Below are 13,468 nucleotides of genomic sequence, written 5' to 3' on the forward strand. Positions count from 1 at the left end.
AAGTGCACTTTTCCTTCATATTCGAGAGGTAGAGACCTGCTCTAAAACTTTGATCTGTTTTTGAACCATCGGCGTACAAGACATCAGTATATTCTGATACACATACTTCTAGCTCGTCCCAGTTTTTTCTATATTTTAGGATAACTTGACATCTTCTACCAAATAGACATGTGGGGATCCGAGAATCGGTAATACTCAGACACAGTTCTCTGCAGTGCAGTTAGTTTACAGCAGAAACTTGTTTGTTTTAGGTGGTCCCACCACACTACGGATGCATAAGCCATTACTACCTGAGGCCTAAGTCCCCATGTCAAAGGTTCGCCTCTACAGCCTATACGCTGTGTGAGCTCGTTTCATTTTTACCTCTACATGCTTGTTCCAAAGAAGTTTCTTATCTAAAATAACTTCGAGATGTTTACTTCTTCGGTGAGTTGAAATGTTGTACTGTCATCTCTAGAAGGCAAAGACCATTCAGTTTCCTACTTTTTGTAAATAATACTATTGTGCTTTTATTTGGATTAACTGAAAGTCCATGCATGAGTCACCAATCGTCAATCCAATCAGTAGCGCTCAACACCCACTTCAGCACACATATTCGTTAGCATAGCATAGATCCACTTAATTAAAATTTCATTAACAACATTCTCTCTGGCGACATCACAGAGCTATTAGAAAGGGTCACAGTCATATACCCCTTCAATGTTTACGAACACTCCCATCGGGTACCCGCCGTTGAAAGTTGCGTTCAATGTCACACACACAATATGTTTGTAGACATAAGTGTAGTATGATATTAAAACTGCTGTTAATTGAAGAGTCTGGACGTTCAGTGTGGGTTTAACCAGGGTTACCAGCTTGTCGTCACTTTTTGGTGAAAGTTTAATTTTCTTGCGTCCGATTTCTCTAGATATCGCCGCACTCTGGAAATTTCGTCTTCTTTCGCAGTGCCTTCCGTTCTCGTCGGCTGGGAGTCTTCCTAGGTTCGCGGTGTCCGCTGCGGTGATCTGTCTCCACATACGGGTGTTAGACTAGTTGCACCCTTTCTTCCATTTTCAATGGGGGAGGCGGAATCGAAGGTTCTGACCGATGCGCCTGTAGTCAATTAGTAGACAAATCTGAACAGCTTGAAACCAATGGCTAGTAGCATTTGGTAAATGGATGATATCATATGTTGCTAAAAGGCAAATGAAATACCATTTTGTTTCCATAAAAGCGGAAGTAAGCAAGCATCGAAAAGATTCTAGTATGCGTGCTTGTCTATTCGAGCCGAAGGAGAGCCGGTCGAACTTTGACATGCATACTAAGAGCAAACCAAATCATAAGGGACTCACCACAGGCGTTACAATGCGTAAGTATTCTAGATTCCTTTCGCAATTTACGGCAACAATTTTTAAGTCCATCTGTCCCATACAGAATCTATCTGTTATCACCTGACCAAATAATCCAAACTCCCAAAATTGAAATTAATTACATTAAGAAAATTTGTAGGTAAATGTTTTTTTAAAAACAACAATATTATAATTACGTCAAATTTATTTAACTATCCACCGATTGGAATGTCAATCTTTACGAAAACCAAAAAAACCCTAAAAGTTGTCTGGGGTCCTGACCTACCCCATCGCTCCATCTTAGGCAGGGTCTGTCTCGTCTTCCTTTTCTACCATAGATATTGCCCTTATAGGCTTTCCGGACTGGATCGTCCTCATCCATACGGATTAAGTGACCCGACCACCGTAACCTATTGAGTCGGATTTTATCCACAACCGAACCGTCATGGTATCGCTCATAGATTTCGTCGTTATGTAGGCTATGAAATCGTCCATCCTCATGTAGGGGGACAAAAATTCTTCGGAAGAAGAACGCGCCAAGAGTTCGGAACTTTTTTGCTAAGAACCCAGGTTTCTGAAGAATAAATAAGGATTGGCAAGATGATAGTCTTGTACAGTAAGACCTTTGACCCTATGGTGAGACGTTTCGAGCGGAACGGTTTTTTTAAACTGAAATAGGCTCTGTTGGCTGCCAACAACCGTGAGCGGATTTCATCATTGTAGTTGTTATCGGTTGTGATTTTCGACCCTAGATAGGAGAAATTATCAAGGGTGTTATATATACATGTAGATAATTTGATCTATATGTATATGTAAAGTTTTTGAATTTATTGACGAATTCATAAGTTAAGATGACGTCATTCACGTTTTAGAATACACAAAATTCACACAAAATGTAAAAGTTTCACTTTCTATAACTTTGTTTATAATGTTTGGATTTCCTTCAAACTTCCCAAAGTTTTGCCATATGTTATCCCTTGTACAAATGCCAAATTTTGCACTTCTAGCATGAACTTAAGGGAGGTTTTCGGCAAAATTTTTTAAAATATGCTAATATACTATTTGTGCAGATATCGGAACCGGATCTGTTTTGAGGTCTAGATTTCGTTTAGATACACCCCCGTAATGTTTTTTTCGATTTTTCGGTTGTATAGGTTCTGAAGACGAAACCTGTTACCTTTGTTGAGAGTTATATTTTGAGCCCTCACTCCCCTATGTTTCACCGGATGTCAAATATGGGACCTGCACTAATTGAGCCCTTTCATCTGATACCCCACATGGCCGTATGTGGGTATGAAACATACATGTGAGTATGAAAGATAAAGTAGTAGAGGAGGAAGCTCTTGACATATCATCCCGAGATGCAAATTACAATTAATTACGCCAAATAAAAATAATTTCACGGGTTAGCCGCAGTAGTAATAGAATATTGAATATATTTTATACGACAATTTTCTTGGATAGGATAACAATGATACGTATTCAAATAAACACAAAATAGTCAAAAAATGTCTATTCAATATACGACACGCAATCAATTTCTTAGAAATTGAATAACCATCTTTCCCACAATGTGGTCTTGGGATCTTGTTGGTCTCTTTAATTGATGCTAAAATTTAAATATGATATGATGGTGTTGCTTCAAGTTTCAAATTAATTTTGATACTTCGGTTCATGCGAGAGTATGTACCAAACGGAGCAAGAAATAAGATCGTTTCATAGAGACTATAGTATGAGCTGAAAAATCACCATCAAGCAAAAATTTAGAACAGTCCATCAAAATGCTACATCTCGACGGAAGAATATTGAAAATAGAACATCTGTCAAGAAGCACAATGGTCCCTATTTTGTAAAAACGATAGAAAGGCCGCTTTCATTTCATTGCCCTCAACCATCAACTTCAATATCTTTTGATCAATGCGAAGTAAAAGTTGCTGTTGTGCCAAAATTTCTTGATCAATTCTATCGAATCTTTTGAGTATTTCCTGCTGTTCATTGATCTTTCGTCTTTTCTTTGTATTAGTTTTTGTCATTGGTCCCGGATCATTCTCCATAGATGAAAAAGAGGGAGTAGGCAAATGGTTTGTCGCACTGATGGAGGGGGATCCAGCGTTTTGCATTTCCTTACTGGGGGCAATTAATTGAACTTCTGATGCCGATGAGTCATCTGCTTGAAAACGAAAATACCTCAGCTTAAAAATGTTGTAATAATTGAAATTTCTGAAGATGGGTACCTGATAAAATATCTTCCATCAATTCAATTTCATTATTTATCGTAAAAGGACCTAAAATGCTGTGAACTGCCGTAAAAAGGGGCCACTCTGATGTTGATTCTCCAGAGGGACCAACATATACTCTTTCCTTCCTATTGGCAGCTCAGGAGAATAAAGGATATCATAAAATGTTTCTGCAAAAAGAATGTGAATTTCCAACCTGTACCGACGAGTTAGATTGCGTAATTTGGAGCGCACTTTTTCTGGCGTTGCTCTTAAACCATGCCCTTGCAGAGTCCTGGCGATATCTTGATATACATAATAGTTTTTCTTCGAACCCCGCAAGCTACCAATTTTCTCAGCCCAAATTTTGATTAGTAAATTTTCTTCCCATGGATTCCAGCGGTCCCTTCGTCTAGCAAGATTCCTTTTACGATCCATTTTCGATGCTTCCTCTTTTCGTAGAAAGCTTACAGTAAGCAAAGCAGATAGCTTTTCACCTGTTATTATTTTTCGAGGCTAATTAACTTAACAGAATAGTATTGTCTGTTCATTTCGTTACCTTTGTTACTTTGTTGCTCGCCGTTTACTGGTGTATGTTACATCAAAAAAGAAAGTCTGACAGTTTATTAAAGCGGAACGACATTGTGACATCACATAGTACTTAATTGATTAACAAATACAATTAACATATTGGATTCAGATGGGATGTTCAGGCGTGCTTGATAGGGTAAAAAGCTGTCATGCACGTAATGACATTAAATTTTGATGAAAAACTAGAATTATTTGCCTAGTTTACTATATTTAATTTTTGTTATTCAATATTCTAGGGATAAACAATTTTGAATGCTGCTACTTGTACGCTTGGTATAAAAAAATTGATGAAAGCACATAAAATTCGCATTCAATGTTCAATGATTCATGGTAAATTTATACAGTCCTGGAAAGAAAGGTGCTCAAAGTTTTTTTAGATTTTTTTCTTCAAGAACGAATGTATTTTCAATTTTTATATTATATGTTTATGTATGATTTGGTAACATATTTTAAAAAAGGGTGTGTCATTTCAATTTTCGAAAAAAAGTCATGTCATGAAGTAGCCACCTTTATTTTTGCCATGCCCACTCATTTAAAATCGAATTTTTTACCAAAAACTTTCAATAACAAGTCGGGAAACCGGAAGCTGGACGCTCCAGGTACGAAAGGTTTTGTGTATTTCTTAGTACGTAGCACGTAATATAACCATATGTCCACTTTCGGGTGATATTGACATTGATAGTCTTCAATTTTCAAAGAAGCAACAATTTCGATGTATTATAAATTTGTTAGTAATAGTGCGATTTCCATCAAACTTGGTATGATAATTCTCTACATTATAGCCTGCATCACTGCAGAATTTTGTGCCGCTAAGATGAATTTAAGGGGGGTTTCCAGCCAATTACAAAAAATTATAGTAATATACTATTAATAACTTTCTTTGAACAGATATCGGTATGAAAGGTATTTCGAAGTCAAGGCACCATATAGTGGCAGCCTCCTGATTTTTTTCAGATTTTTCAGTTTGGTAGTTTCTGAGAATGGCCCCGCTAAAGTACTAATCTAGACCTTTAATTTGATACCCCACATGACTATATTTGATGAAAAAAAATTTTACACCCCCCTTTTGCATGTATGGTGACCAACCCCCCCCCCCCTTTAATTCAACGTAAAAGTATGTAACTCACTGTATGTGTGAGCGTTCACAGTTTCCACCTTTCTACCAAATTTGGTGTCAATCGCTGTAACCGTCTCCGAGAAAAATGCGTGTGGCGGACAGACAGACGGTAAACCGATTTTAATAAGGTTTTGTGTTTACACAAAACCTTAAAAATGAAAGGTATGCACGCCAGTGCATGAAGAATGAAAAAACAAGCCAGAAAATGAGGTTCATTGGAAGTCTAGCCCACTTTTACTCTGGTGAGTTTGTTAACGATTTCACAGAGATGCTCGATGGGATTCAAGTCAGCTATTTGTGCAGGCCATTGAAGAGCGTTTACATGGTTGTCGGTCAGCCAACTCATCCTCCTTATTAGAGTCAAAAGCTGTAGATTACATATTGTCGTTGATAAAAATCAAATCGTTGCCTAAATTCTCGCGAGAATAAGAGAAGAGAAGAGAGAATAAATCCCGATAGTATTACTATTTGGCGCGTCTGAGCCTCAGTTGATTTCTTCGGACGTTCGCTACAATTCTTCTTGTAATGGGGTTCGTGTTATGGAATCAGAAGTGGAGATGTTGAGTTCCTTAGTGACTACTCTCTGACTAGGGTCTTTTTGTACTACTTTAACGATAAAGGGCTTCAGCTTCTCGAGCGATTGTCTCCTAACAACACAATAAGTCAACGCTAAACTAAGAATCTCACTGGTGGCAGTGGAATTTGTATCGTGATTTGACGTCGGATACCAGTCGACTCAGCTGTGTATGAGTACCTTAGTCAAATCAAGGTAATAATCTCGGGCGAGCGCAATGCTGACCATATTGCCTCCTACAATCTACTGTGGTGTACCGTTATGGTCTTGAATGAAGTGCTCTAACACACTTCAAGGCCCTGATCCAATATGGATTGTTGCGCCAAAGATTATTATTCTTATAACATAAATACTTACAGTTTACCCCATCATGGAATTTACTGCATCCAAATAGCTCATTGTCTATTTTTGTCGTTGATTTTATTTTCAATTTGTGAAGCTAAAACGAAGAAGAATTATTTGCATTTGAAGTAAATGGATGAATTAACCTAAAATGGTGCTTATACAGAATTTGGATGGAAGATTTTGAAACAATCGAACTTCAAATTACAGACAGAGTTCCACCCAAAGCTGTGGTAAATTGGTTTGATGCGCTACCAAAATTTGCAACAACTCCATCTTTTGGGCTCAATCGAGCTAACAGTCATGTGAAAGCATTGTGGGACAAATAGACTTTTTTAAATTGCTTGCATCGATCTAGAGAAAGCGATTGACGGCGTGCCACATAAACTCACTTTGCATACATTGTGACAGCATCTAGTGCTAGAAGAACTCATCGGCCGGATTTAATTACCCGCACTGCCTTTCCGTCGGTGTTTAACTGAGAAGGCGTCCTCTCCCCTTCTTGCCGTTCTCTTCATAAATACACGGTATCTGATGCCCAACGTTCTACACACTGTTCTACCCAGATGTTTCCCTCGCAATAAGACTAATCTCCAGCAGTTCGAACAAATTTAGAAGCTGGACCTTAGCACGACCTATGGCAAAATTTTAGCAATATAGAGCTCATCACGATCAATCGTAACGCAGCGCAAAAATTGTTATCGACACATTACTCTAGAACGAACCCTTCGTCGCAAAGCGACCCGAAAACCAGTGTCCATCTAAATATTTAACTATGTACATACAAGTAAAATAGTCGTACAGTCAGAGTTCCTCATATCAGAAAAATTATACTAATTTTGAGCACAGTACTGTAGGTTTCTTCTTTCATATATGGAATGCTCCATGCAGAAGGAAATCCTGGAGAAATTAAGGTCCTGTCATTGGAGCTGCAAATCGGGTGCGAACTGCGAGTTCTGTTGGTCAAGGCCGATTGACATGAAATTTGGGATGAAAGTAGAGGGTGGTTTAAGAAAAAAAATTATATAGCGCCGATGTTCTATAGTATTGGCGTTTCTATTCACGGGCCTTCATTTGGACATCGTCAGTCCAAAAACACTGCGGTTGATGAACCGCTTACCAGGCTTGGTGACCCCGAAGGTTGTACGGGGCGCTTTGTGGGTTGCGCATTTGGCTCCATTCCATTATTTTTCGACATTCGTAATGGCCGGCAATGGCGCAAGTGCGATCATTTCTTCTCTTTTCTCATGAAATTGCCACCAGTGCGTTCTTCGCGTTTTTTATGGGCGGTTTGATTTGCAAGAGAGCAATTGACATTCGTTGTGGAGGTGCGGTGGTCTCATGGAAGTCAGTGATGATGGTAAAATGTTGGCTTCCTATGAAAATATAGTCGATGTGCGTTTTATTGTTCTCAATAAAAATGGTCATACGAAAACAATAAAGATAGGAGACTACAACTTTGAAACCGTTGAAAATTTCTCCCATCCAGGGTCCAAAATCACTACCGATAACAGCTATGACGATGAAATTCGCGCACGGTTGTTGGCTTATTTCAACTTTCAAACCGTTCCGCTCGAAACGTCTCCTCATAGTAAGACCTTTACTGCACAAGACTATGATCTTGCCAGTCCTTATTTATTCCTCGGAAACCTGGGTTCTTAGCAAGAAAATATTGTGAACTCTTGGCCGCGTTCGAGAGAAAAATCCTCCGAAGAATTTTTGGCCCCCTATATGAGGATGGACGATTCCTTAGCCTACACAATGACGAAATCTATGAGCGATACCATGACCGTCAAGTTATGGATAAAATCCGGCTCAACAGGTTACGGTGGGCATGTCACTTAATCCGTATGGATGAGGATGATCCAGCTCGGAAAGTCTATAAGGGCAATATCTTTGGTAGAAAAGGAAGACGTGTCAGCCTCTGCTTGAAATGAAGCAATGGCGTAGGTCAGGACGGCGATAGTTTTTAGGGATATCAAATTGGTGGATCTCTTCGCAAAACCTTGCATTCCCACTTGGTTTGACTCCATGGATTAAGTCGTTGCAACCCAGACATATTCGATGGTTCTGAATTTCTGCCTCCATCTGCTATTGATCGCCCCCTCTGATATCAGTAAATGATCCTCTTCCTGCAGTACCTTCAACGTCTACGCATTTTGTAAAATCTGAAGAAGTATGTCAATAACCAAAAGCAGGGCTAAGAAAGATGTCTAATCGTTGTAGAAAAAGAAGGAAAGCCGAACTTCTAACAGACACCCCGGTCAGAAACTTGCTGGCGGATGAAAGGAATAAAAAAAAGATCGGCAGGAAATAAGAGGAAGAGACAAGTTTTTTAATTATGGTTAATACTTGCTCGAATTTTTATTTTTATTTGCGAAATGAAGTGTTTTTTCCTGAACTATGTCTACTTTTCTTTGGCTCTCTGTCCATCTGTCCATCCGTCTGTCACACCCAATTTACTCGGAAACGGCTAAACCGATTGTTACGAAATTTGGTGAGAACATGTGGTCTGTGTGTCCCTTTACATGCAGTGAGCAGCGCCATTTTGTTTTGGAATTTAAGCGGGCCCCAAATACAATGAGGGTGTACATTTTTTTTCACAGAACATACTTACCTTGGCGTTTGGCAAAATATGACGGAGTATTTTGTATTCTTAGCTGTGTACGAATGTAAATTGTGCATAGAGAGTTTCTGACATAAGATGAATACAAAACTTTTATATCCGAAGCGTTAGGCTTCTGGTATCTCGACTTGTTTAAATAATGAGAGAAATTGATAGCCGGCATTTTAATTTGTAATTATCAGGAAATGAAAGATTGCCTTGGAAGATATTTTTCCGCTTTATTGGCTAAAATTGTCTAATTTAAATAAATACGTTTTTCCGAATCGTATTATCAGGAATCAAATTAATAGTGAGTATTTTAGGAGCTTGTATTTAACAACGTTCAATACGCAATTTCAAAAAAGTACTCCTATTATAATTCAGGGATATTAGAAATTATACTGATTTCCGTCCGTAACTATTTTCTTTCTGCACAAAACTCGTTTACTCGTTTACAATGACTACCAACTATCTTCTTAACTCTTTTTTCTTATTATTATTTTTTATCTGACGTTTCTCGCCACCTACTCTGTTCCTCACTCTTGTAGCGAGGTCTGAACTGAGTGGAGCGCCGGTGGCGTCATCTGTCCGGTGGTATTCGCGACATTCGAAATAAATTTCGAATGCTGCGAATCCTGCCGCGCCACATCACTCCGCCCCCAGATGAAACCGAGGGGTTTCAGCGACCGAATCCGGAAGTGTGTTCCACACCAGTCCTTGAAGCGACCGCGCCGTTGTTCAGGGTTGCACACGGGCTTTCGCCTGGACAGGGAGACCGCCTTTTTGTGTCCACCGATCTCGAGCTGGAAGAAATGTTCTCCCCGCTCGAGAACGCGGTACGGACCTTCGTAAGGAAGCTGCAGCGGCTTCCGGACGGCATCCGTCCTGACCAGGACACGTACATGTGTCCAGTTCCTTGGGCGCACAGACAGGTGCGGACGAGTGTTGGGTGGGAGGAGTGGCCTTGATGCGTCGGAGATTGTCTCTCGGCAGACGCACCAACCCCGATTCTGTGAGACCCGATCTCTTGTCGAAGACCGGATCACTTGGAAGCCTCGGGTTCTCCCCGTATACCAGCTCCGCGGGGCTGGCGGCAAATTCTTCTCGGCGGGTTGTACATAGGTCGAGTAGGACGAGAGGCAAGACTTGGGTCCAGGACGGATCGTCGCGTGCCATAATGGCGGCTTTCAGCGTCCGTTGCCAACGTTCTAGCATCCCATTGGATTGCGGGTGGTATGCAGTAGTCCGCTGGCGTTTAAACCCTAGGAGTTTGCCTAACTCCGAGAAAACGGTGGACTCAAATTGCATTCCCTGGTCAGTGATGATCACTGCAGGGACGCCAAAGCGAGGTATCCACTCTCGACAGGGGGCTACGGCACAAGATTGCGTCGTAATGTCTTTCAGAGGTATTGTCTCAGGCCACCGCGTGAACCTGTCGATGATTGTGAGACAATACCTATAACCGTGCGAGTCTCGCAAAGGCCCTACTATGTCGAGGTGTATTGTGTGGAAACGCTTGGTAGTGCGGGGGAATGAGCCCACTTCTTTCCTTACATGCCTGGAGACTTTACACTTCTGGCATGCGATGCACTCTCTGGCCCAGGAATTGACGTCCTTATTCATAGGGGGCCAGAAATATTTATCGGTGACTAGCCGATTTGTTGTCCTGATGCCTGGATGCGCTAAGTCGTGAACTGCGTGGAACACTTCCTTGCGAAATGTGGCCGGAATGTATGGCCGAGGTCTCTTTTCCGAGTCTTCGCAGCAAAGAGAGAGGTTTGAGCCGAAGATGGGCAACTCCCGAAATTTGTATTTGGGGTTGGATTTGAGGCTCTGAAGTGCTGCGTCATCCTCCTGCGCCTTAGGAATAGCCGAGAAATCGAGTGAGGCGGGGATGTTAACCTCGGAGACACGAGACAAAGCGTCAGCAACTATGTGGTCCTTGCCGGATACGTGCTGGATGTCTGACGTAAACCGGCTTATAAAGCTCAGGTGTCGAAGCTGACGAGGGGACGCTTTGTCGGGCGTCTGTTTCAAAGCATACGTAAGAGGCTTATGGTCCGTGAACACTGTGAACGGCCTGCCTTCTAGGGAGAAACAGAAGTATTTGATGCTCAAGTACGCGGTGAGCAGTTCGTGATCGTAAGTGCTGTAGTTCAGTTGAACGGAATTCAACTACTTCGAGAAGAAGCTCAACGGCTGCCAAACTTGATCCACCTTTTGGTGAAGGGCAGCACCTACTGCGATGTCAGAGTCATCAACAAAAACGGCTAGGGATGCATCTTGCAGAGGGAATGCCAAGAGTGTAGCGTCGGCCCGTTGTTGACGGGACGCGTGGATAGCCTCTTCAGACCACACAATCTCACGTGTGTCCTTAGTTTTGGGGCCAGACAAGTACGCGTTCAAAATGGACTGGTGATGGGCGGCCTTGGGCAGGAAACGACGGTAGAAGTTTAGCATGCCCAAGAACTTCCTCAACTCCTTCACTGTCTTTGGACGCGGGAAGCTTGTTATCGCTTGCACCTTGTCTGGGTTGGGCTGTATTCCTTCAGAGGAAATGAAATGGCCGAGGAATCTCACCTGTTTTTGGAGAAATTTTCATTTCTCAACTTTTAGGACTAAACCGGCCTCAAGGAGACGTTGAAAAATGCACTCGAGATGGGCTAAGTGCTCAGACTCAGTGGAAGAAGCGACCAAAACATCATTCAAATATACGAAACAGAAATCAAGGTTTCGCAGGGCTGAGTGAATGAACCTTTGAAAGGTTTGCGCCGCATTGCACACTCCGAAAGTCCGTCTTTGCCGTCTTTGGAATGTCTTCAGGAGCTACTGGGATTTGGTGATAAGCCTTGGTTAAGTCCAAGGTCGAAAAGATGCGGCAAATCGCGAGGTGATGCGCAAAGTCGTGGATGAGTGGAATTGGATATCGGTAAGGAACAGTCTGTGCATTTAGCCTTCTGTAATCCCCACATGGGCGCCATTCGCCGTTTGGCTTAGGGACCATATGCAGTGGGGAAGACCAACAGCTGTTTGAGGGCCTGCAGATACCCTGTTGAACGAGTTGTTCAAACTCTTTCCGTGCAATAGCCAGTTTCTGGGACGGTAGAGGACGCACCTTCGAGAAGATCGGGGAACCAGTAGTGATAATGTGGTGCTGCACATTGTGCTTCACTGGTTTGGAGAGACTACACTCGGTAGTAATCTGGCTGAACTTTTGGAGAAGTGCCCGAACACGAGAGTCGGTAATGCCTTCTAAAAGAACGGAAAGATTATTGCCCCGGTGAGATACCATTTGTCTCGACGAATTAAGGTTGGTCGTGGAATCTATAAGGGATTTGTTTTGCAATCCATGGTGACACAGGAAGTCTGCGCCTAGTATGGGGAAGCTGACATCAATTTCAAAAAAGTACTCCTATTATAATTCAGGGATATTAGAAATTATACTGATTTCCGTCCGTAACTATTTTCTTTCTGCACAAAACTCGTTCCTTTTACAATGACTGCCAACTATCTTCTTAACTCTTTTTTCTTATTATTATTTTTTATCTGACGTTTCTCGCCACCTACTCTGTTCCTCACTCTTGTAGCGAGGTCTGAACTGAGTGGAGCGCCGGTGGCGTCATCAGTCCGCTGGTATTCGCGACATTCGAAATTTATTTCGAATCCTGCCGCGCCACAGTATCATAGTAAAAAAAGGAAAAATCGCAAACCAAATCTATGCCAATTATCCACGGTCTCTCCTTCTTAAAGCCAAGAATCTGCATCCGCATATTCACATGCTACCGAAGTCATTTTCCAGCTCAAAACTCAGCTCGAAAATACCTTTAGAGTCAGTCCAAAGTCAGCTTAAAGCCAGTTCGATACTCGGCGTTGGCATCGACAACTGAGATTTTCGCCAATGTCAAATATCACAAAAGATAAAACGGAGGAAAGGTCAATGAATGTTAAGGCGAAGGGCTACTTAAAAACAATAATCTGGATGGTACTCATGGAATTGCCATTCACACAGCTTGGTGCAAAATTAGTTGAGCTGTTTGGGTTCATCAAGGACAAACACAACGTGCACAAAGCGAAAAAAAGAAGGATATTTTGAAGCCTGCACCATGCGAACGGGCCACCGTATTTTTTTCTGATTTTTGGGTTAAGTAGTTTCTGATAATGCACCCTTGAAGTAATTGTTCTCCCTTTTTCGACCTCCGCACATCTCCCCTTTGCAACTAATGGTAAAACTAGTATCTGCTTCAAAAAGAACTAATACTTTCATTTGATACTGCACGTTACTATAGCTTACTTCAACAAAAAAAATGTTTGCACATCTCTTTTAGGTATATGGAGACCCCCTTCAAGCTCAACGAGTAATGTAATTCACCACATGCGAAGGGGTTCACAGTTTCCATCTGTTTTCAACAAAACCTTAAAAACGGAACTCAAAGTACACAAGGAAGAAAGCGGGCTCTTCAAGTGAGAACTTTGGCAATCGAATCGGTGCAATCTAGGGAGAAATCAAATGGTGGATGAACGAATGTCGTTACTGAAAAATGCCCATAGGCAACTGTGATCAACTAAAAAGGATAGAAATTTGTGCACTAGCAACCTGCAAATTTTTAAAATTTATTGCAATCGAAACGTCAACAACGCCACTGATACGACGCTTTCTCCAACTTGAGTAGGAATGCCAGCGATATAAGTTGGACA

At 41.6% G+C, this 13,468-nt stretch overlaps 1 protein-coding gene across 2 annotated transcripts; it reads right to left on the reverse strand.

Annotated features, from left to right (window-relative positions):
* Positions 1-2,744: 2,744 nt before the first annotated feature.
* On the reverse strand, positions 2,745-4,556 carry LOC119649080. 2 transcript variants are annotated; one of them, XM_038051076.1, is made up of 4 exons: positions 4,104-4,556; positions 3,762-4,041; positions 3,563-3,693; positions 2,745-3,498 (listed from the first exon to the last, which is right to left on the reverse strand). In XM_038051076.1, exons 2-4 carry the CDS (start codon positions 3,980-3,982, stop codon positions 3,152-3,154), a joined length of 699 nt encoding a protein of 232 aa, XP_037907004.1. In that variant the 5' UTR covers positions 3,983-4,041; positions 4,104-4,556; the 3' UTR covers positions 2,745-3,151. The 2 variants fall into 2 exon arrangements, with proteins under 2 accessions (XP_037907004.1, XP_037907005.1); XM_038051077.1 differs by having other exon boundaries at positions 2,746-3,495; positions 4,104-4,549.
* Positions 4,557-13,468: the final 8,912 nt, after the last annotated feature.

Source organism: Hermetia illucens, chromosome 2 (genome assembly GCF_905115235.1).
Source record: "Hermetia illucens chromosome 2, iHerIll2.2.curated.20191125, whole genome shotgun sequence".
Classification (NCBI taxonomy): Eukaryota; Metazoa; Arthropoda; class Insecta; order Diptera; family Stratiomyidae; genus Hermetia; species Hermetia illucens.

What these genes read in the sequence shown, in the direction of transcription:
- LOC119649080 (XM_038051076.1), bottom strand. Translation starts at nt 3,982, where the DNA reads ATGGATCGTAAAAGGAATCTTGCTAGACGAAGGGACCGCTGGAATCCA. An exon ending in AATCTAACTCGTCGGTACAG is followed by an intron (nt 3,694 to 3,761) that starts GTTGGAAATTCA and finishes AGCTGCCAATAG; the next exon opens with GAAGGAAAGAGTATATGTTG. An exon ending in GATGGAAGATATTTTATCAG is followed by an intron (nt 3,499 to 3,562) that starts GTACCCATCTTC and finishes TTCGTTTTCAAG; the next exon opens with CAGATGACTCATCGGCATCA.